Source organism: Varanus komodoensis, unplaced genomic scaffold, assembly GCF_004798865.1.
Source record: "Varanus komodoensis strain SLA01 unplaced genomic scaffold, ASM479886v1 scaffold44_3, whole genome shotgun sequence".
Classification (NCBI taxonomy): Eukaryota; Metazoa; Chordata; class Lepidosauria; order Squamata; family Varanidae; genus Varanus; species Varanus komodoensis.
This window is the reverse complement of record NW_025336010.1, coordinates 4,819,791-4,845,086: the sequence shown is the minus strand read 5'-3', so window position 1 is coordinate 4,845,086 and position 25,296 is coordinate 4,819,791. Positions and strand designations below refer to the sequence as shown.

The following is a 25,296-nucleotide window of genomic DNA, read 5'->3' as shown; positions in this document are numbered from 1 at the left end:
TTTGTTCACTAATATAAGTAAACCCATTTTATATGTTTTCAGCAATGCCCAGGCTGAGGTAAAAGGAAGGTGCCTTTGTAGCAGTGGATGTAATGCTAATCTTACCAAATATTATCAAACCTACTAAACCATTTTGTAACATATTAGTAATCTTATGCATATGCTCCAAACAGATGCAAATGGTGCCCATACCTAAAGGGGTTATTGATCGTGGTGGTAGATGAGTCTCCCACTTGTGAATTATGACTTGGCATGGACCATCGACAGTCTGTAATTTAAAAGTTAAATGTCTGCAATAATTTTCGTTAAATCTGATTTTTACCTGTGACGCCCACTTACAATCCTTTGTGAGATAGTTTACGTGTACACCTCTGGATTGGCCTTGATTCATACCATTGATACAATAACTGCTAATGCCACTAAGATGCATTTGGACTATAACTCTATTCAAGTGACATACCTCCATTCACTGAAAGGTGCAGAAGAGAGACATACAATGGTGGTCTCTTGACCTATCAGGTAATTTATGCATTCAGCCTAACCTCTCTGGACAGAGTCTCCTTGTGGTAGCCTTGTTCACAGGCTAGGCTGAACATGTGGAAGTCAAAGTACAAGCCAGTGGGCACAGTTCCCCTCCTCACTCTCCACAGCACCAGTGTGTCACATGAATAGCGCTCAACTTGTTATGCACTCAGACCAAAAGATTGAAGATACAGGACAATGCTGACAGTTTTATAAAAAGTGTTGCATATCATACCTTTTAGTACAGTTGCAGTTGTCACACATCTTTACAGATTATGATGGTATTTTTCATACTAAGCCATGGACAGAAGTTATTAACTCAGTTATAACTAATTTAGGGTGCAATTTTATGCATGTTTAGGCATACGGAAATCCTACAACATCCAACATGTCCCAGTGAGCTATACCAGCTGAGGGATGCTGAAAGCTGTATAACTTTTTCTGTCTCCACAAGTAAAGGATTGCACTCTTAGGCACTTAGCTCATAGTTATGGCTTTATATAGTCAACAGCCACACTAGATCAAACAGGACATAGAACATGCTGCATAAGTCCTGGTCTGCTTCACTTTCAAACACAAAAATCTGCCCTTGAACCAACACCAGAAAAACAAGGTCTTGACGTTGCCCCGAGAACATGTAATACAAAACAAGAAATCCTGTTTTACAGTTTGTGCCAAAGGCCTGAAATTTTACCACTTATTTAAGAGGTTCCACAAAAATGTTAACTTCTATAGAAGCTATACATTACAGCACTATATTAACACCTGAAAAGGTTTTTGTGAAGGAGTTCTTTGGATCCAAACCTATTATTAAAGCATAAAATGCAAACCTCAGAATGAACAGAAATTATTTTTGGTTTAACAAACTCTTGATTAACAGAAGAGAGTCTGTAGAACTAAGAAAAGAAACAGGGCAGAAGGCTAGGCAGCAAAATTTTTCCATTTGTATTTTAGTCTGGCTATTCCTTTGAAAACAATACTATTTCCAAGTCTGTATATGCATTAAAAAAAGTATCAAAACAGCTCATGGACATAATTTGGTCAAACATCCTAAAAAATGCAACCATCGAGGGTGCAATCCTAGCACAGGTCAAGGAATCATTGAGTGCAGATTAAGTGCTGTTCTGCAGGAGGAAAGGGTGACCCACTGGTAGAATAACACTTACTGTGTTGAAGGCCTCCAGTATGCCGATTAAAAGATGGCACACTAAAATCTTTTTACCTGACTGCTGGCGTAGGGCACAGAAAGACCTATGGTAGTGGCACAGAAAAAGGCCAGGGCTTAGGAAGTGACAGTCACTTCACCATGGAATCCCTCTGCCTCTTGGATTGTTCTGTTCAACTAGAATCCTAAATACATTTACTAAAGAATAAATCCTACTGGATTTAATTATCATTATGTATTTCATTTTTATGCTGCCCAATAACTACAGCTCTCTGGGTGGTTCACAGCAATTCATGAACCCAGGTAATGGTGGCCTTACTTCCTGCATGGCTACAGTGACTGCCATCAATTAACATGTAGAATTGTCCCTTCCACTGCTTAGGTTTAGAATCCACATATTTAAGAAGTTTAAGATATGCAGATTAGTTTCCAGTCCTGGATCACTAAGGACTGCACTCATGCAACTAATTAAATTAAGTGCTTGCACAACTGCATCCAGGGTCACAAGACATATGCCAAATAAAGTAAGACATTTTGAAATGCAAAATGGATTGTAAATAATAATACAACTTTGTCTTTTGTGAACAGTAATCTATTCATTGATAAATGCAGAAGCAATTGCATATACATATCAAAAGGAAAGCAACTGATGTGCAAAGTATCTTTTTCTAAAAATCGCTAGCTGCTAGCAGGGAAGAACTTGTCTACTAATGCCCAAAAAAGGAAAATTTTAACCAAACTTTTCTAGATACAGTTGATAACCAACAAGAAACTGAAGTCTGAGGTTAACATACTACCATGGGCAGATTTTTTTTTTTCGGTCAGAGCATAAAAAGTCCCTCAGAAACAAAACAAAACAAAATAAAAACACTCAACATTATTCACAGGGAGTTTAAGATGTCATATAAATAACATGGTCTTTGGCATACCAAAAATGCTTTTAAGTTTCTAGTAGGAAAGGTTTCGGGGGTCTTCTTGTCATAATAAAGAGGGACTCCTTGAAGAGCCACCATATTGCTGGCTAATTGTTCTCTGCCCATAACATTTTATTTCATTTTACTGCCTGTCAGGCTGCTTTGGAGTCAAGAAAACATCTTAGCTGGATTGCATTTTGCTTAGAAAGGTTTCTAGATACAGATTTAATTAATTCATACTGGAATTAATGTAATATAAACTAATTTTTCAACATACAAGCTAGAAAATAAGGACAAAGTCAGCTAGTCAGTATTTGCTCAATTAAATTACTTAACATACAACTTAATAAGAGAGAGAAAGACAGTATGTGTGTATGCACATGTCAATACTCCAATTATTTAGTATTTCCACCACTCATGTATTATGAATCAGGATCACAGTCTGGTTCACTTATACCAATGTTACAGTCATTTCCAGTCATGGACTGAGAAATAAAGTATCTTTATTTCATATTCAAAATCAGCCCTGATCAACAGCCAAATTTGTGGTTATTACCTGAGAAGCCATTATGTCAGAGAAAAATTAAGAGATTTCCTACCCTGCTGGTTAGAATATATATATTGTTAAATAAACCTGTTATCTTGCCCTGTTAGAGCATTACAGTTGGAACATAGTGAAATTTCCATGGAAATAAACCTGCATCAGATTACACTAAGCTTAAATATAGTCTGCTTCATCTCTTAGTTCAGATTTGATAACTCTGCTTAGGAATACGTTTATAAAATTGGCACATACCAGTGCATTAAAACCTCCTCATTTGTTGCCTCAATTTGTCAACTAAAAGGCTATGAACTAGGAAATATTCCAGTAATCAAAAGCAATCACAACTCAATGAAGCTATAGAAAAATTACAATGCAAAGAACTTTAACGAAAGTTCTGACGTATCATTATTAATTCAAAGGCACAGGTGCATTTAATTTCATATTTAATTAGCTGTAGTCACTCTCTGTACTCTATTATTTTTCTGCTTTCTGTATTGTATTGTATTGCACTGTATTATATTCATAAACTTGAACAATGCATTTTTCACTGCAGTACAGCCTCCCCACTCCCATTCAAATTCAAAATCTTTTTCTGATAGCTAGGTTTATGATCGCCATCACAGCCATCAATACTGGGTGCTCTACACTGCTATTCCATAAAATTCATACTTACCATAGAAGCCTCTGCATCACACGGTACTTACAGTGTGCACAATACAGAGAACCTACTCAAAGGAAAGACACTCACCAATACATACTGTGAAGTTTCAATGTATTATAAGGGAACTTGTCTTAACTACAGTAGATCTATCAACTTAAAAAAAAAAACCTAGGTTGTACTTGCATTCTCTCCATACTTTAGATACTTTCCATTTATTAACATGTCCTGCAAAACCACTAACACAACAGGATACATGCCAACACATTGACCTATTTTCTACTATTAAAGGCTTACATTGCTAATATATTAGATGACTGTGCCATGCTTAAAACGTATAAAATTTAAGCGAACAGCCAAAAAAAAAAAGGTATCATTTAAGCTTGATTCTTTCTTATAAGTTCAACTTTGCCAATACAGCAAAGTTGTATCCGACACAACAAAACAGAGCTAACCAAAAAATGTTAGTAAACCCACCCACAGTAACAAACCATTAACCCACAGTGGTTTGTATTTAGGGTGTTAAATGTGGGTTTTCTGTGATTAATAAATCATGGTTTGTTAGTATAGCTGGATTCACATAACACAATGCAACACCCTGCAATTCAATGGCAACCTGTACACTTATTTGTCAAGCTGTGTGAACCAGATCACAGTAAGTATCTGGGAACAAATGTATGTGCAGATCACTGCATACAAAAACTGTACATGACTTTTGATCTGCATGAACATGCTGGGAAAGTGACCAACGGTGGCTTGCTAATATATGTGGCAAGATATACATAGGCGCTCTCTTGTTTTTGTGTTCTCTTATACAAATGTTTCAGTGTAGAAAATTTTAGTTGAAGCTACATTTAGTTTGCAATTAGGAGAACTGAATAAAAATGAATTTAACAGCTGGGGCATAGCCATACCACCCAGCCCTTATCCTAGAATTATTTTGAGACTTATACAGGCATACATACCTGGGGTTCTAAAAAAGTTCCTTGAAAATATCGATAGTCAATATCCTTTCCTCTAGGAAGGTCAACTGTAGCTTTCCACAACAGACTGCAGAAAAATATTTTTGAAAACATTTTAGGGAAATATAGGATAAGTGTCAAACTAAGACATATTGATCTTTTTCCTTGCTTATGTTTCAAATGGCTATTTCTGACATAACAGAGGACATCACAGTGAGAAGTTTCAAAACATCCTTTCAGCAAGCTTCAGACAAAACCATTACATTAAAGATGAGCAACTACTCTACTTCTCTGAAGCATTCAGGATCCAACAAGGACTCTGCTTATAAATATATTGTTAAATAGATTGTCTCCATATACTGTTTTCAGATGAAGCCATTAACACAATTGTTGTGGTGTCCAAATAGCTTCTCGAGTGGTGCAAGAGGCTGTTGTTAAGGTGAAGTAAAAAGAAGTCTAGTGTGTACATATTAGGGCTCAGTGAGCAACTTACTAAATAACAGCCCTTGACACAGATATTTAGTGGCTTATTTATGCAGTCCCATTACTAAAAGTCTTTGGACAGCTTACAGAGGACAGCTTAAAGATGTAAACACTAATACTTTTCAAAGGCATCTTCCAAAGACATTTTCTTCACTGAATACTTGGAGGGATCATTAGTCCCATCAGAATATCAAAGACAGTTATAGGATTGGACCTCTATTAATTTCACCGTATGCTCCATTATAACCAGAGAACCAGGAGTCCCACAGCAAGGTGAAGCAAAAGAAGTGCACAGAAGTGGATGTGGAGGTTATATCTACCTCTTGGAACACTGAACAAGTACTCAAGCTGCAAAAACAATATGCGATGCTGAGAGAAGGGTAATTCTGCTTCAAACCCATGCCTTAGCCCCCACTCCAGCAACCTCTTGCACATAGAGAGACTGTGCCCAGTGACCCTTGCTAGATCAATGTGTGTTTGTTTCCCTTGGGATCAATGCAATCAAAGCAAAGGATACACAGCAGAAGGGGCTAGAAAATGTGATTACATTCTGATGTAGTCTATGGGCCACATAATGATGTTACATGGGCAGACATGTTTTCCTGGAAGTAATTTATTATAACCACATAAGCTAAATATGAGCCATGCAAGTGCTTAAGCTGCATCCAGGTACACATCATGCAATAAACACTTTCAAGTGATACTTTTGCTTTCTAAAATGAGGCATCCAAATCTCAAGGCTATTAGGAACTAGCATATGAACACCTAATTAGCAGCACCCAGCCTGTGTGTTCAGTTATGAGATTTTGCACATACTACTGAAAGACACTTACACATCACCAGCCTCATCTTCTGGCTGAAGAATTACTGCGCACTGGGGGTTCCAATTTCCCAGAGCATTGCAGCTCCCACATATGGCAAAAACCTCTCCTGAAATTAGAGGTAAGAAAATAGTGTAAGAAAGCACACAATATAAGCTTTCAAATTATCAGAAATTCACCAAAACTGCACTCCAGGCGCTGTATAAAACAGTAGTACAGCAAGACAGCTGTATCTGTGCCCCCCAGCAAATGCCTAAAACCATGGATAACAGTGAACACTATATTATATATACTATATACAGTACATGTCTTTTCCCCCAATTTTTCATTTGTTCTTACCTCAGCATACAATTCTTTCTTTTCCCTATCAAAGCAAGAATTTTCACTTTCAGGAAGCACTTATGACCTCTCTGGAAATTTACAGCACTTTACAAATTCTCTCTGGCACTTTGCAACTTCTCTTTCAGCCAAGGTCAACCACACTTAACTGCAAATGCAGTAAATGAGCCAGCGGATATGGGGGTCCTGCTGAACTTTACAGACAGGGGGGTGAGCAGTATCAAGAGCACACAAGGCAAAATGGACCAAATTTTGCAGTCTTAGCTCACTGTACTACTAGGCATGGTTATACAGAAAAAGAATCCTACAGTTCAAAGAATTCCTCAGTCAGCATAGCATAGCTGGCTGTAGATGCTGGGAGTTGTAAAACTTTTGTCGTAGAAATGCTTAGGATTTCATCCTTGCTTTCTTTCATTCAAAACCCGCTGTGCTGCTCAACTGTGGGGCATTAAAGCTCTCACATGTTTAAAATAGTTCCCAAATTAATTCTTAAATAATGCTGAAATGCACTTACAACGCTCCTTCTAAAACATGCTTTTCAGCAGTAATAATGTGTTCATAGCAGGAAATGAAACCCTAATAATTTGTATACTGCATCTAGAAAGTGGTAACTTACAAACTGGATTTCCTCAGTAGAGAGAAACATTCATTAAATTACTTGTGTTATTTATAATGTGCAGTTCCACAGGGGGGAGCAAGAGATACACTGATGTTCCAAAACCGTGCACAAGATTCCGATGTGCCTTAAAGATAAGTACATGCACATATTTCTAAACAGACTTGTAAACAGACCTATAGTCTATTTAGAAGTCTTTACAAGTCAGATATATTAGGCCAAAAGTCAATTCCTTGTTATCTGAGACACCAGGAGCATGCCTGCTGACTGAGTTTGAGGACGTTATATAATATTTCTGAATGTGCTATCTGATAAAGTAAAGGGATCAGTGGCTGACTTGGTCAGCACAGCTGCTGTAAGAGCAATACAAGATCTATTTCATCTACAAGAAAAAAAAAGATCTATTTCATCTACAAGATTGTAGAAATGGCAAGGTTTTCATACTGGTGTAGTAAAAGGGGGTGGATCTGAGCACAGAGGCAGGAGCTGAGGGTCAAAGAAGCTACAGAACTAGGAAACTGTGTGAAGAGGACAAATTATAGGGAGTAATGAACAAAGCATCCGAAGCAGCAGCAAAGGAGATAAATGAAATGTAACCCCCCCCAAAAAAAACCTATAGGTACTCATGTTTGAAATGCTCACATAGCTAAGAGAAAGGTGCAAAATGTATTACTAGTCAAGCCCACAGGAGTTCTGAAAGTCACAACTTGTACTGGATGAGTCCATCAGGAACTAGTTTTCCTTTTTGATCATTCTGCCTTTCTCTGCTTTAATGAGAAGACTGGATTGTCCAGAAAAGATGAAGTTGCCACTTCCACTCACATACACAGTGCATTCACACATCACACCTACCCACTAAAGCTTATTGGTGGCAATAAGCTATGGTGAGTTCATTGCTGTACAAATAACCCATACTGGATGAGGGCCAATAGACTGAAGCTCAATCCAGGCAAGACAGAGGTCCTGTTGGTGGGTGGCTCGGGCCTCGGGATGGTGGACTTGGGCCTTGTCCTAAATGGGGTTGCACTCCCTCTGACAGGATTCGCAGCTTACGAGTGCTCCTCGACCATGAGCTGTCTCTAGAAGCTCAGGTGACAGTGGTGGCGAGGAGCGCCTTCCTTCAGCTTCGGCTGATACATCAGCTGCGTCCCTTCCTGGAGAATGACTGCCTGGTGACAGTGACACACGCACTGGTAACTTCCCGATTAGATTTCTGTAACGCGCTCTATGTGGGGCTACCCTTGAAGACGGTCCGGATACTTCAATTGGTGCAGAATAGTGCTGCCAGGTTGCTGACGGGGACTGGGCGTTGTTCTCATATAACCCCAGTTCTCCGTCAGCTCCACTGGCTCCCGATTGAAGTCTGGGCCCAATTCAAGGTGTTGGTTATGACCTATAAAGCCCTAAACGGCTTGGGAACTGGATATCTAAAGGAATGCTTGCACCCATATATGCCATCCCGCCCCTTGAGATCAGCAACAGATGCCCTTCTCCGGGAACCCTCTGTGAATATTAGGAGGGTGAGTACCCGGAGGAGGGCTTTCTCTGCGGTGGCGCCCCATCTATGGAATGTGCTCCCCAGAGAGGTCCGCCTGGTGCCGTCGTTGTTTTCCGGTGCCAGGCTAAGACCTTTTTAGTTAAAACTTATTTTAATTGTTAAATTATTTGGATTAATAGGATTTTAAATTTTTAGCCGAGAATGCACAGGGGGTTTTTAAACAATTTTTTAAATTGTTACATTGTTATTATTTATGAATTTATGTATCCTTTGTGAGCCGCCCAAGGCTTTGTTGCGATGGGGGCGGCATAGAAATGTTTTAAATAAATATATAACAATAATAGAGTACCCAATGGACCATCAAGCTCACTGGAAGGAGCCACTCCCCCCCCCCCGGCATCCTCCTACAGGTACCCCAGGGAATATCATGGGAAGACTGAATTATCTACCTTCTTCCTGCTGTGATCACAAGCCATCCTGGGCTCACCAGTTTGCATTTCTACTTCATTTTTTTAGGAGATTGCAAAAGCAGCCTGTCAGGCTGACTTTTCTGATTCTGTTTTGACAGCTATGAGAAAATCTTCAACGTGCCCCAGTGGCAACTTGGAGAACTGTCCATAATTGCTAACCCCCATTTTAACCCCCCCATTTTCCCAAATATATGCAATATTATTTAACCATACTTGCACAAGTGTAAATCTCCACTACAGAAAGAGAGAGTCTCATGTGTGTGACATGCAGAGTGGTGCTTGCTAGCAATCTTCAGAAAATACCAGTCCCAGGCACTGTCCCACAGAGGCTGCAAGTAAATTACTAGCAGCTATTAAATGCTGTCAAATGTAACCAAAGATGAGAGTGGTCTTAGCTTACAAGAGTGGGATAGTGGCTCATTCACTCCCTTTGCAATAATCTTCCTCTGAGGTTTTTGCACTCATGTAGTCCTCACTTCACTTATTCCCAATATTCTACGTACCACTTTGAGACCAAGCATGAGCCACTCCATTTTCACAAGTACTTATTTTTGACAGCAATCCAAAGTAAACCCCCATTTTTTGAAATGGAGTTTAAAAAGTATAAAAAATTAGAGGTAGGAACTATACAGTTCTAAGGCAAATAATTTCTAAAACAATGCTGCTTTATTATTTTTAATGCTATTTGTTCATTTGGACATTTTTTGAAACAAAGTCAGCCAAGGAATTTAACATGAGAAGACTACTAGTTGCATCACAGAAAAATTACAGAGCTAAGAAACAGTTCTGTTTTAATGCTTATTCAATAGAGTTATAAAAGAGTATGTGCAGAGTATATCAACTCTAGTATATAGCATATTATATATAATAAGCTAAACCTGTATCATCTGAGAGGCTGCATGATCACAGACTGTGCATTACAATATATCATAAAGTGAACGTGAAATCATGTTAAAGCTGCCTCAGACTGTAAGTAAACATGGCGTTAAAGGAAAATACTGACAACAGCATATTTTATGTGGGGGAAGCAGAAATTCAGTAATAGTGGAAAGACAGAGACAGCTGATGGACAGAAGAGGCTATTAGCATAAAAGGGGCTGTGTAGGCATAATAGCTGGTCAACTGCAAAAGGGAGACAACTGAGCCAAAGAGGCACTGGGAAAGATTTCACACATTAGTTTGACCAATGAGACATATTTGGCAGGTCCCTGCTAAACAAATATTTGGAAATGTAGTGGAGCTCAGGGAAACCCACCCTGTTCATCAAAAACAAATCCTCATACACTTGCTCAGTAAAAAGCAGATAACATTGCACCCTTTAAACATCTGCTATATGAAGAAATTTGACTGCATGAGAAAAAAACAAAACCAGTTTTCCCATACATCCCACCTCCAAGTATTTGCACATGATTTCTATTTATTACATTAAAATTTTACAGGAGAAAAGTGTTTTGTACCTGGTGGAGATATTCCTCTCATTTCAAAGGTAATCCGACAAGGTGCCATATTTGTGAATGATGTTGTATGTCTGCTACAACCTGAGAAGATGAGAAAAAGCATTATGATTCAGGAGTACTACACTAATTTTCTATATATCTTCATACATGAATGTACTTATTTTATTTATATCAAGTCTTTCAAAATACGTTTTTCCCCTAAAGGCAGCTTGTAATACAAATAAACAGAAAATAACACTTGTTGAGAATTCAGCAACAGAAATATTTTAATAAGGTGTCTAACACTCAGTATGAATTATTCACAAAAATCGTTGCAGAACAAAAGCTTTCAGTGTATGTCCAAAATGGCAAAAGTGAGCACCCATCAAATTTCCCTTGGGAGGAGGCTGCACAGGCATGGAACCATGACTAAAAATGCCATGTCCTTAGAACCCCAGCACGATAATCTTAATTAATACTATGCCAAAGAACAAGACTTCTTTGATAGAAGAGTTCAGATAGGGATTATGCGGGCACAAATCTTCAGATAACTTGGCATTAGGCTATTTATAACTTTTATGATCACTCAACAACAATTTAAAACAAGCTCAGAAATGCACCAATAACCAGAGCTATTGATCTGGGATCAGCATATAAGATCACGACACTACTCCTACCAGCATCCTGACAGCAACATTCTGGATGAAGTGTAATTTCTGCACGTTTTTTAAGAGACAGAATGGGAAAGAGCATTGTAGTGATCCAATCTGCATGTAACTAGTGCAGGAGTGACTGATGCAGATAGGCTGCAGTTGGCAAATCAGGTTAAGCTGGTAAAAAGCACTCCTAGTTATTGACAGCACATGTGCATCCAGACATAGTGCTGGGTTCAGAACCCCTTAGCTGTTTTCTTTCTTCAGATGGAGTGCAACCCCATCCAGAAAAAAATTAATACCTTCTAAACTAAGTTTAGAAGAGTCCCAAACAACAGACTTTCTACCCTGCCTGAAATAAGCTTCAGCTTCTTCATTCATTTCAGAACAATCCCTTGACACTGGTTCAGAATGTTCATAGTCTGCCTGAGATTAATAAATGAAAATGAGGAACAGAGCAGAGTAATAATAGCATACTTATGCAACTTCTGCCCATACTTCCAGATTAACATTATATGAAGCTTAAGGGACAAAAGGTGAACAGAATTTCCCCAGCACCACCTTCTTTCCCTATCACCAGAAAGAACCCAGGGCAGAATAAGAGTTTCTGAGAGAGACCTAGAAGGATATCATGGCAAATAGTACTGAAGCCTGGGAGATCATACAGAATCAGCAGGATCATATTCCCCCTATCTCCAATCACAGACCATCCATAAGGACATTGAAGGCTGTTTCTGTGCCAAAACCTGGCCACACACAAGACTGGAGTGGATCTAGCTAATTAGTATCATTCGTAACTGCCTGGAGTTGAGACACTACCACCACATTACTGCTTTAGTACACTAACCAGAGAAGCAACACTACTTCCTTGAGTTTTAAGCAAAAAATTGGTACATTATATCTAAGGGGGTTCATATGATTTCACATGACACCTTCTCGCACACTGTGAGGAGATTCCAGAGTCATGTGAGCTAGCATTGCTCCCACATGCAAATCTGCCATGATCCTACGAGCCATGAGTTCAGTAGCCATATGAAGGGCTTTTGGGACCATCAGGATTCAATCTCACATAGAAAAGCCCTAAATGCATAGACTGGACCTCTTACATGGTATGGCTCATGTGCATAGCCATAGCACATTAATAGGCATTAATTATATATCTTCTGAGTCAAAACAGAATTTGGCTGACAAATTCTACCAGAAAAATCTTACCATCACAACTTACGGATATGAAATGCATTTTAAAATAGGAAAAGCCTTTGACTACTTCAAGAAGTTATATCAGTAACATTTGACATGGCAAACTTCTCCACCAAAACCATTTCTGATCAGTGGCCCAGTGGTTCAATACACCAAAAATTGGGGATGGGAGAAAAGGAAGACAAATGAAGAAATTGCACCAGAAGGGAGGGGGACAGTATCTTTCCCTTGGAAACGTAACCCTCGTACTTTTAAGTGCTGAACTGACAGCATCTATTTGTAAAATTGCATGATTTCTACCCTCAAAACTGAAATAGTCAAGAGAACAGTGAACATTCTGCAGCATTTGTATTGGCAGCCTTGCCACAAATAGGCCTTTAATTTTTCTACAAAGAGCCAGAAGAAATGACAAGGTAACTTGCTTTCTTAAAAATGCTACCGGGTATTCTGCAATGCCAGTGCTGCAATGCAGCATCATAACCTACTGAGATTTCATTTGAAGATGTGCAACATGCTATCAATACAGAAGGCTACTGAAGTTGCTACTAAACTTTTCTGTTTCTTCCAGTTAAAAGCCGTATTAATCAGAAGTGCCAGATTGCATGCAACAATTAACATGATGATGTGTTTTCAGAAACACTAAGAAATATCTTTCAGCCAGGCCATATTTTGAATTGAACAACAGCTGAAGAACCAGCAACACTCTATTCATTGACCAATCTCAGAAGAGTACAAGTAAAGGTAAATACTTGCTTCCATAGGATGAACAACTGCAGAGGGTTTGGACAGTTGAGACAACTTCCTTTAGACCAGGGGTCTCAAACTCGCGGCCTGAGGGCCAGTTGCCGGGACGGGCGGGGCACGGGGAGGGGCCCTGCGGCCTTCAAAGCGCCGGTGGCGCCCGGGCCAGCCTCCAGATGAGCGGCCCACCCCCACCGCGGTGGTGGAATACTCGATGCGGCCCAGCCTCACCCAGACTCTACTTCCAGCAGCCCCCAGGTAAGTTGAATTTGAGACCCCTGCTTTAGATACAACAGCTCTCTACTGCTCACTGTGTTGTCATGCTCACAGGACCGAACAGCTGAAAGTTTCACTTTCTCCCAACAGTGCAGAAAAAGCAGCTGAAGAGCTGCTTTACCTGTACCTTTAGCTGGGGAGCATCCCCAGCACAGGTGGACAAGGCCCCTGATCTAAAAGATTGCCCTAGTGAGTAAAACAGTTGAAATATTTTGTGGCTCAATTTGTGCGCTCTCCTCCAGAGGGCCCTCCAGTTACCTAGCCCTATTTTAATCTCTACATTAGTACATTTGTATCACAATTAGTATACTAATTTGCATCACATTAGTACACAGTATAGTACATTAATTAATTTGCATCACAATCTATTTCAACATATTGTTTAGCAGACTTTTTAATTTTTGGCATTATTTTACTACAAGCATTTCCCAGCATTTCCCTGTTTTGGAGATGGGATCTAATCAGCCAATTGCAAAGTTGCTTATATCAAAATGTTACAGAATTTTTAAAATTCTTCCAATACAATGCTAACAGAGACACATCTCAAGTTAAGTCATATCGTGCTCAGATCCAACCAGGTAGTTTAAACCATTAAAAACAACTGTTTCAAGTGCCTTTACAGGTATTGCTATACTAACCATGAAAAGTCAATTCCATTCTCTCAAATCAATAATCAAATGAACTGTGCCTGCAACTAAATTTAAGTATGATTTTACAACTCTATTCTATATAGGATCTACAGAAAGTTTATATGCATGCTCAAGGTCTATGATGCTGTTTAACCCTGTTAGAAATAAATGGGACTGAGGTGTGTTTAACAGGAAGCAAAATCACAGCAAAATTAATTCCAATGACAGAGTGCTCTCTCAGAACACTCTCAAATTCAGGATTTTTTTGGGGAGGGGTATTTTTAGTTGACATTAGACTGTAATTGAAAATGAAAATTTAAGCTTTGAACCCATACAAAGCAGCAACTCAGAACTGCTATCATCTGTGGTTCCAGAGTAGGTCCACTTGCTAACAGCTCGAAGAACCAGAAGTCTTTCTAATACACAAACATCCCCAACTTTCCATGCAGGAACATGACAAGCCATTATGGGCTTCTCATCTCTGGGAAGCTGTAGGACAAGCTGGACATCTCCATGAAAGTGTGCTTCCATGTGCAGAAGGAAAACCCTCTTTGGAAGGACCCTGTTCACTCCAACTGTTTAAACTCTTGGGCATCAAGACACTGTTGGCCACCTATGCAACTAGGAAGATCCATACCATCCTATTTCATGATTAAGTGGAGCATCAACTCACGGGTCTTGGCCAGACAAAATTCTTTACTGGAATCCAATGTGGAGCAGTTTGGGCCCTACTTCCCTGCCCTCTTTGACGCTTATGCAGGAAGATCCACACTTTTGCCATGGAACCAGATACATGGGATGGATCTCCTTCGTCAAACAGGAAATACACTGTATGGTTAGATGTCCCTAATTTTAATCTATTGCAGAGGCCCAACAATTGTACTTGCTAAGGAGTGATGCTGTGGGAATGGGCACTACTGCAGAAATAAATGTGGCCAGGCACTCTGGGTCTTTCTCTGATCACCAGCAAAATGCCAAAAGGCTATGATGCTAAAGCAAGCATTGACCATTGTACCATATTGGAAACAGACTGAAGGTGAGACACCACACTCCAGAGGCTCCTTACAGAACTGGTGGACAGAATGAACTACAGCAACAGCAGTGACCAGAAAGATAACAAGATCATTTATCAAAATGAAACCTAAAAGCAGCTGGGTGTATAAGGTGTGGATCCAGGAATGTGCTGGATGGAGCTCAAGAACCTAACATCAATCTACATGAAACCGCTGGGAGAGGTCATCAGGAGGTGTGGGCTGCGGAATCACCAGTACGCTGATGATACCCAGCTCTACCTCTCGTTTTCCACCAATCCAGGTGAGGCAGTGGCTGTACTGAACCGGTGCCTGGCCGAGGTAATGGGCTGGATGAGGGCCAATAAACTGAAGCTCAATCCAGACAAGACGGAAGTCCTGTTGGTTGGCGGTTCGGGCTTCGGAGAAGGTGAATTGAACCTTGCCCTGAACGGGGTTGCACTCCCTCCCAGGGACAAGGTCCGCAGCTTGGGAGTACTCCTCGACCCGGAGCTTTCACTCGAAGCTCAGGTAACAGCAGCGGCGAGGAGCGCTTTCCTCCAGCTTCGGCTGATTCATCAGCTGCGCCCCTATCTGGAGTACGACAGCCTCGCGACAGTGACTCATGCACTGGTGACTTCCCATCTTGACTTCTGTAACGCGCTCTACGTGGGGCTGCCCTTGAAGACGGTCCGGATACTTCAATTGGTTCAAAATAGAGCTGCCAGGCTACTGACGGGAACTGGACGTTATGCTCACATGACTCCAGTTCTCCGTCAGCTTCACTGGCTTCCCATTGAAGTCCGGGCCCAATTCAAGGTGTTGGTGATGACCTATAAAACCCTAAACGGCTTGGGTCCTGGTTACCTGAAGGAGCGCTTACGTCCATAAATGCCCAGCCGCCCCTTGAGATCAGCAGGAGAGGCCCTCCTCCGGGAGCCCTCAGTGAAGGAAATTAGGAGGGTGGCTACTTGGAGGAGGGCTTTCTCAGCGGTGGCGCCTAAGTTATGGAATGCACTCCCCAGAGAGGTCCGCCTGGCGCCGTCGTTATTTATTTTTCGGCGCCAGGCGAAGACCTTTTTATTTATGCAGCATTTTAAATGTTAATATTATTGAATTTTATTCGGCCAAGGCGGCTTATTTTATTTTACTGTATATATTTTAATTGTCATTGTTTTAATGTATTTTGTATTCGATGTTGTAAGCCGCCCCGAGGCCTTGGCAAGGGGCGGCATAGAAATGTTTTAATCAATCAATCAATCAATCAATCAATCAATGGGAGAGCCTCCCAACTCCAACTCCAAATAAAATCTGGGCTGAGAATCCAAGGCCTTTTTCTTGCCTGTCTCTATATGCTAAGAGCAGGAAACTTCAGGAGGGCCAAGGGTCTTTTTCAGCACCCTTACTTACTTATTTGGAGAACTTATATGCAGCCCCATTCACATAAGCCCCAGGGCGGCTTCCAAACCATAAATAAATATAATCAATACAATTACATAAAATATTGGAGACATCCTGGCAAAAAATGGTTAAAATCAATAAATAAAGTTAACAATTAAAATAACGTTTAAATAAAAAGGTCTTGGCCTGGTGCCGAAAAGCAAATAACCCTTGCAGGCCACACACAAACATACATGCTATGGAACACCCGAATGGTCAAAATTAGCTTTGTAGCCATTCTAAACACTACAGATGCCATTTTTGAAATGGAAGTAGTGACAGGTTTTATTTTCTTGGGCTCCACGATCACTGAAACCAAGAAATTAAAATATGCTTGTTCCTTGGCAGGAAAGCTATGGCAAATCTAGACAGCATAGAAAAAAGCAAAGACATCACCTTGCTGACAAAACTTTGTGCAGTCAAAGCTATGGTTTTCGTAGTTGTAATATTTGGCTGTGAGAATTGGACCATAAGGAAGGCTGAGCCAAAGAATTGATGCTTTTGAATGGTGGTGTTGGAGAAGGCTTGTGAGAGTCCCTTGGACTGCAAAGACATCAAAGCAGTCAATGCTAAAGGAAATCAACCCAGACTGTTCTTTAAAAGGACAAATACTGAAGCTGAAGCTCAAATACCTGGCCACCTAATGAGAGGGAAGGACTCATTTGACAAGGCCCTGATTCTGGAAATGATTGAAGGCAAAAGGAGAAGGGGATGGCAGATGTCTAGGTGGTTGGATGGAATCACTGGTGTAGTGGGTATGGAGTTGGATGTGCTCTGGGAGGCAATGGAGGATAGGGGAGCCTGGTGTGCTGTGGTCCATGGGGTCACAAAGAGCCAGGCATGACTTTGTGAATGAACACACACACACAGATGCCATTTTCCCCCTTCTCTAAATGATTTAAATTGTGTTTGGGGGACAGCTGGGGCCATCTGGTAAAAAATGTATGAGTAGTAAGTACTGGATGTGAAAAGATGTATTTTTATTTTATTATAAGTTGGCCTTTCACTTTTTAGCCTCAGAAGTCCTCTGATGCTGGGAAATACATGTAAGCTACACTGAGCTCTGTAGGAAAAGCATAAATATAAATGCCAATCCCTTTTCATTTTGCTTCAGGTCTTTTAGATTATGAGACCAAGGACAGCATCTTTGTAATCCTCTCTAGGAGCCTTTTTTTTTTTTTTTTGGCTGTGGGGGGAAAACTTCATGCAAAACAGCAAAAAGAGTAGCTCCTCTGCTACTACAAAGGACTCTAACAAAAAAGAAAGGAAAAGAATTGACATATAGATCTAGATTTTGTGTAGAATACTCATCTTTTTAAATTGCCCGATGTGCCTGCACAAAGCATTACTTCCCCTACAGCACAGAGAAAGTATCAATACCACCCCATTTTTATGAGTTTGATAAATATTGTACTTCTAATTCTTAATCTCTGAAGAGCACACAAGGCTCAAGAGGGACTGACATTCACACTACAAGCACCAAGGTAATGAGTGTCAATGTAGTCATATTTTTCCAGAGATAGACAGCTGTTTCATATCAGCAGGCTACAGCAACAGAAAACTCTGTTTCTCATAACTTACATTACATAACATGAAAAGACCTTTAACATGTTTCCTCCCCACCCTGTCTGCATGTCTACGGCCAACAGCAGGCACAATAATGAAAAACCCTTCATTAGAGTACTTCTCTGGCTGGCTTCTCCCCAATTCCATGACAGCTTCTTATGGAGATTTGGCATCTTTCCCCATAGGGACAGAAAAGGACAAGAAAGTCAAATCAACATCCAGACCTTTCCCCCTTTCTTCAACTGTAGAGCAGATCACAGGTCAGATCAACCAGGAACACCATGGATTAACCCAGTACCTGCCCAGCAAACCTCTACAAAGCTGCAATGAAAAAGATACTACCACATAAGATCCAAAAATACTGAAGGAAAAGGTTTCATCTGTTACAAACACTAGGCTTTCTAGGATGAGAGGGAAAGACAAGAACCTACTTCTCACTAACATTCATGTTCTTAATCTCTGCCTGGGTAATACTACATTGGACTGGAAATGAGAACTCATACTGTGGAAGGCTCTTACATATGTATCTCCTTTCACACAGAAAAGTGTCATGTTAAGGGCAAGAATTCTAAGCTAGCAGTCTCCCTCACATGCCAAGCTTTGCTTTGAACATGCAGAGAATTATTTGGGCATGAAAAAGAATTACATCATGAAGTTCCACTTGCAATTTGAAACAGTATGATAAATAAGACATTGCTCACTACTACCAATAACTAGAGTAGAAGGATAAGCTTGAAAGGGGGTAGCCTTAAGGATTTATCAATGAGGGTGGCATTTCCCCCATATAACACTATAAGGAAACAAAGGGGAGGAAGAAAAGTGCTGAACTTTGATCCCACAGGATTTTTTTTGGCATTATTACATTCTCCTCAACAGAGAACTAACATATTTTATCCAAAGCATGACATGCAACAGAACACTGATTCTATACTACCTTTGATGGATGACTTATTGTGTTTATTTTTGCTAATCAGAAAGAAAGAACTGCCAGATGAAAAAGAAAACTTGTTATGCGTTTTCATGCGGTACAGCAGAGGTGCAGGTGCCTAGTTCCTCCACCCAGCAATTTGCACCTGCTGAAATTACCTCTTCTACACAGCTGTTGAAATGGTAGGAATCCCTGTTATCTTCCTTAACCTTTGGTCATTCTAAGAAAAGAAGGTGACAACAGGCCACACACTGTCAAGGATACAATCCTACCCCAGTTTAGAAGGAAGGCAGCTAGCTGGGGAATGCTGGGAATAATGGACCTTTTTTTGTCTGAACAGCAATAGACTTGTGCCTTAGCTCAATTCCTATCATGCAGGTTAGGACGTAAAAAGGACTGTGAATCAGCTTAAAGATTACTGACATACTGACCAGAGTTTAACCATGGAGAGGTACATTCAAATCTCTATTCAGTCAGCATACCCACTGCGAGGGTGACCTTCCAGCCCAACCTACCTTGCAAGACAGTTGTGAGGATCAGCAGCCTGCCTTTGAGGAAAAGCAGTGGAGGAAAGTACTAAAACACCATTTTATTGTGAATGGGCCGTAAACTCAAGATAGCGAACATGCAGAGGAAGGGCCTGTGAGTCACCGGAGCGGACAATGCTGAGCTAGATAGACCAACAGACTAACTCAGAAGGAAGTCTCCTATGTCATGGACTACTCTTGGTGTCGGAAATACTCTCCCATGCCCACTGCGGTACAACCAGCCGCCCACACACACACACTCAACAATTCTGTCCTCTCCAGGAGGTTTGCGATTGTTTTGTTTTGGGTGAGAAATAGCAGGTGAGGCCTCTCCGCCTGAGGGCGAGGGAAAGGTTTCGAATCCTACCGTTAGCAATTGGTCAGGCAGAAGGGAAATTATCCCGGATTAAAATTATCCCGGAATAGGACTGGAAGAAGGGAAGGACAGGCAAGGCGAGGCAGCCGCAGCATCCCTGATGTTTGCAGCCGCACACAAAGGAGGACAAACAGCCGCCGACAAGCCGCGCACAAAGGAGCCTCTTTCCGGTGTCCGAAGCTTTGTCGCCGCGGGTAGCGTCCCCACACAGCCTCCCCCTTTCTGCCCCAGTCCGAGCTTTGCCACCAACCTGTCCAACGAGGAGGATTGTGAGGCTTTCAGGTGATGAATAGTTGACTATGATGATGATGATGATGGCGGCGGCGGCGGCGAGTCGTGCTCTGTCTTCTCCCCCCCCCCCCCCCCCCGGGGCAACAGAGCTGGGGCTTCAGGAGAAGGGCGACTGTTCACGCCGACGGCGGCGGCACGACCGAGGAGGAGGAAGAGGCGGCGGCGCGGTGTTGCGCTGCTGTTTGCTGACGACTAAGCCTCTCCCTGACCCAAACCGGTTCCAGCCGCCCGGCCGAAGCAGCCGCCGCCGCCGCCGCCGCCGGGCGGAGAGAAAAAGGAAACTCCAGTGGGTACCACAGGCACGTGACGCCCGCGACCAATGAGGAAGCCAAGAGGGGAGTGCGAAGAGAAACATACCGGCAGAGGGAAGAGCAGGACCAGGAGGAAGGAAGGGTAGGAGGGAGGGAATGCGTAGGGTTTCCTAGAAAGCACCACCCTGGAAATGTGGGAGGGGTCGGGAAGCAGTGGGGCAGAGCGACCTGAAAAGGAGCGGAAAGTGCCCTCGCGTGTGTGTTCAGGGCAGCAAGTGACATTGGCGGCAGTGCGCAAGCCCTCGGGTTTCATAGAACCGTTCCTCAGTTGAGCTGTATTCAGCCAAACAAAAGCAAAAGCAACATCGCAACGGCCAAAGCAAAGAAAGTGCCCGCGCCGCACGCTCAAGAAACAAGCCAGCGTGGTGGTGTGGGCAACCTCCCGCTGCTCACATGCCCTCCGGCCACGCCCCCGCACCTTGTGGACGGCATCCAACCTCGTGTGAGTGGGTTTAGAAACAGCAAGCGGCCTTATACGGAGTCAGGTTTGGTTTAGTTTATTGCATGGCAGCGGTTCTCCAAGGTTCCATGTAGGGCTTTTGCAACCCTACTAGAACTGAATCTGGGACCTGCATGCATACCAGGTGCCCCACCATTAAGCTGTGGTCCCTCCCCAAAAGTTCACACCATGGAATTTTCTCCATTCTTACCCCGCACCCTCAAAGTTCTCCTGCACCCAACAAATCTGCAGGGGGGGGGGGGGGTCCAACCAATCACTTAAAGCAGATGGTAAGGAGAGATGGAATTGTTGGAAGGGAAAGAAAATTAACCCCCCTTCTGCTGACAATTGGGGACGGCACTAATTCGATACTATCCAATAAGCACATAAGTGACATGCCTACTTAGCAGTTATACCAGAGGAGAACCTGGTTGAGTCAGATTCTATTCTCTTAAAGAGAATCTGTGCACATATATACATGTAGAACTCCTTCTCACACAAATACTGTGTGGGAGAGGAGGGATGAGTAGGTTGCATCTCAGGTGAGAGGTATTTTGTGGGTCAGAATGTGTGCATTAGAATATTCCATCGTTATAATGTATTAAACATTAACTAACTTGAAAGGGAACTCTGCATTGGGATACAAAATAAAATGCCATTTCTTGAAATAAGAAGCTAATGACAAACCTAGCTGATGTTACATGGCATGATAGAAGCTAGCCAGTGTGTAATAGATGACCTTTGCCATTCATAAGCCACTGTGAGCAGATTCCAATCTCCAGTATTTACCTTGTGTGCAAAGGTCCAAGGCTCAGTCCTTAGCATCTCTAGGAATGGTTTGAAAGAGATCCCTGACTGAAACTGCTAGTAAAACCACCACCTGTCAATTGACTTCTGGGGCCTCTGCCACATTTAGCAATTTGAGGAACTGTTTTGGGCACCACCAACAAAATGGTTACCATGGAAGGCATAGCAAAAAGATAGGGAGCATGCCAAAAAAACAACATGTGGGAGCCCCACGACATTGAACAGCTCCTGTAAACCTAACTTTTTTTTAAAGCACCAACAGAAACCTTATTTCAAAGCAATCCCAGTGGTCAATAAGAATTCACTTTTTTTTAAAGGGGAGGAATGGGACATCTTGGCAGGTGTCACTAAAGATGTCTGGAGGCACACTGGTGGCCATGGGAACCACACTGATCAGCATCGTCTTTTGCAGGCGTAAGCATCAGTTAGCTTTATATGCTCAATGCCAGTTTCTAGGAAACAGCAGCATCCCGGCATACCCTGCTTGTGGGATTTCCATTGGCCCCTGGTTGGATGGTGGAAGCAAAGTACTGGACTACATGGGCCTTCAATCTTATCAAGAGAAGCTTTTTGTATGTTTTCTGTTACCATGCTTCAACTCAAAAACCAGGTTCCCAGGCCTAACACTTCAGGTATCTGACAAAGTGGACTCCAATCCATAAAAGCTTGTGCCACAATAAAGCTGTTAAGCTTTTAAAGTGCTTTTAAATGGTAATTCAGGATGTTCTACAGATTAATTAATATTATCAAAAGTTACACCAAAGCATATGGGGATAAAGAAGCAAGTATTTCCTCTTGTTTGAAGTTGTAATGGTGAAGTTACTCAAAACAGGCACTAGCTGGTTATCAGCACAGCAGAAAAACCAGCTGCCTTTGATCTGAACCAGTGTTAGACATCCCTCAAAAATATTAGTTTCAGAAGCCATATGCATAAACTCCTAAACATTTTCTTCTCCCCACATCTACAGTCATTTTCACAAAATAAATTACTGTAGTATATGTGTGTTTCACTATGCTTTATAGCTCAGCCTTGTGGTGGAGCCCCAATGGCTTGCTATTGTGCCCTTCTTGGTTCCACCCAAGATAAAAACCAGCCTGAGCTCAGTCAATAGCAACAGCAAACAGACTAAAATGCAGAGGAGGAGCAGCAACAACTTCCAGAGACATAAGAACTGTGCAGCATCTCCATCCTAACATCGTGTCCAGGCATTTTGTTTCACAACTGTAAAACACACAACTCACAACGCTGTACCCAGACAATCTCCCCAGCAACTAAATGAGGTAAAATTCCAATCAATATATAGTGCAGAAGAGAAACTATTTCAACTGCAAGGTTGGATTCAATTTTGAAAAAACTCTGAGAACCCATATAACAGTGGCAGGTGTGGTCAAAGGCAAAGTAGGCAGAACCAAATCTACAAACAAATGCCAGCATATTGTAGCTTAAAGTCCTTACTACTAATAATTAATCCTTACATTTCAACCTTTTAGAGGGGTGGACCATGCAAATGCCTGCAAACTCAAAACAATTAATAGTCAGGGGAGGGGACATGGCCAGCTGGGGGAAACCTGAAAGACCAGATCTGGCATACAAGAAGGTCATGCCTGCAAGATTTCAGCTCTACAGACTATCTCCTCCTCTCCACCTGGTGAATGCTGTGATTCACCCTCCATAGCCCTATGTCTGGTTGTACTTGATATGTTCCATACAGACCATAACTTATATGCATGGTTGTTATCAACATCTGGTAAAACATCAGTCCCTAACTTTTTGTCAAATTATTTTGCTAAATTATTTCCAAAGGCCATGAAAAAGCTACTGCAGTGTGTACTGTAACACAAATCCACTCTTCACCCCAATAAAATGCAATGAGCAGAGGGAGCAAGGAACAGCAGCCCTCATGGAAGGGACATCTGTGTGCTGTAATCAAGCCCACAGAACCCTCTAGAATTGCCAAGTGTGCTACTTGCATGCTAATCAAAAATAAATTTGAATGGAGATTAATAGTAGCAAAGGGGGAAATGAGTCCATTGAAAAGGCATCAGACTAGCACTTTCTCACTTCAAAAAGCAACTCAATATATATGGATCAGCCATGTCCTGGGTGTTTTTCCCCCAGGGGTAAGAAAGACCTCTGGGCAAAGCTACTTCAGTGAATCTGCCTTCTCACTTCCATTGTCACCACCTGTTCTTGGTTCAACTCCTCATTAAACTTTTGCCTCACTGCTCCCACTTCCTTGTCTGACAGGCAGAGGCCCAGGGAACAAGCATGTTGTATCAGCTGCCCCTTCTTCTTACCACCACCATTATTTGGACCAGAGCAAAAGGCAGATGAACAAGCAGGATACAATGCTGAAAAGGGCTCTTGGCAGATAAGCAGCCATACCTACCCTTGATGCCTGTCCTAGATAAGTCCATCTGTATGGCTACACGAACTGCTTGCAGCTTTCTAGCTGGGGGTTTTTTGGGGTGGGCCCTGCTTCAGTCAGTCAGTCAATTAGAAGGAACACCTGGCCATTGAGACAGCATAGCCTGCCTTGTTGAGAAATAATGGTCTGGTTTGCTGACCTAGGGGTGCTGAACCTTGTCCTTTCTGAGTGATAGCCCAAATAGTGACCTCTTATTTCTACTGAAAATGCCATTTATTTATTTATTTATTTATTTAATAAATACATTTCTATGCCGCCCCCATCGCAACAAAGCCTCGGGGCAGCTCACAAAGAATACATAAATACATAAATAATAACAATACAACAAATTTTAAAAAATTGTTTAAAAACCCCCAGTACATTCTCGGCTAAAAATTTAAAATCCTATTAATTAAATAATTTAACAATTAAAATAAGTTTTAAATAAAAAGGTCTTAGCCTGGTGCCAAAAAACAAATAATTTTAGTGACAACATGTCTAACACACTTTGTAGAGATGATGTTGAGAGGCCCCAAACAACCCTATGAAGACAGGCAGGTTTTACTGAGCAACATCAATGATTCAATAGTAAGTCAGAGTTGCTGGTCTTATGGACCTCCTTCATTATATGATATCACATGGGGAGGCTCAGGCTACTTATCAGTGTTAGAGGTCTGGTCCTTTATAAATGCAATCCTGTATAATATACAGAGTTTGGATGTATGGCTCATGCTCCTGTGTTCTTCTGTGTGCACACTATACATACACTGCATTTCATCCCCATGTGGGGTCCCCAAAGCAGTTCAGCTAATGCACTAAGAACAAAATCAATTAATAACCCTTTCCAGAGGGGTAGCTGTATTAGTCTGTGGCAGCAAAACCAACATAGTCTTGTAACATCTTAAAAACCAACATAGTTGTTATGATGTGAGTTCTTATGGACTACAGTCCACATCATCAAATGCATGCAGTGTTATCCTCAGTTTATAGGCATAAAGGGGGCACTGGAATTGTAAGCAGTAAGGTCAGAGGGAAAGTAGACCACGATAAGTCCCCTCAATGCCAACTCCAACCTTTAGGGGGCCCTTGGACAAGACACAGTGAGCATGCCTTCCTAGCATCATTGTCGCCAGTTGCTGATGCTACTCATGTGCTTTCTCATCACGGCTACTGCTTCCTCGAGAGGCAGAGAGCCAGTGAACAAGTAGGTCGTGGCAATACCACCACAGTTGTCTGATCAGGTGAACAAGCAGATTGCAGTGGTGA

At 41.7% G+C, this 25,296-nt stretch overlaps 1 protein-coding gene across 2 annotated transcripts in view; it reads right to left on the bottom strand.

Annotated features, from left to right (window-relative positions):
- Window positions 1-20,288, bottom strand: part of GPCPD1 (glycerophosphocholine phosphodiesterase 1) — a 63,115-nt gene extending 42,827 nt beyond the window's left edge. For both annotated transcript variants that reach the window (XM_044444149.1, XM_044444150.1), the window contains exons 1-5: window positions 20,025-20,288; window positions 10,450-10,530; window positions 6,082-6,178; window positions 4,769-4,853; window positions 193-268 (exon numbers count right to left, since the gene is read on the bottom strand). In XM_044444149.1, the coding sequence (XP_044300084.1) occupies window positions 193-268; window positions 4,769-4,853; window positions 6,082-6,178; window positions 10,450-10,498 (307 nt within the window). In that variant the 5' untranslated portion in view covers window positions 10,499-10,530; window positions 20,025-20,288. The remainder of the gene's footprint in view (window positions 1-192; window positions 269-4,768; window positions 4,854-6,081; window positions 6,179-10,449; window positions 10,531-20,024) is intronic.
- Window positions 20,289-25,296: the final 5,008 nt, after the last annotated feature.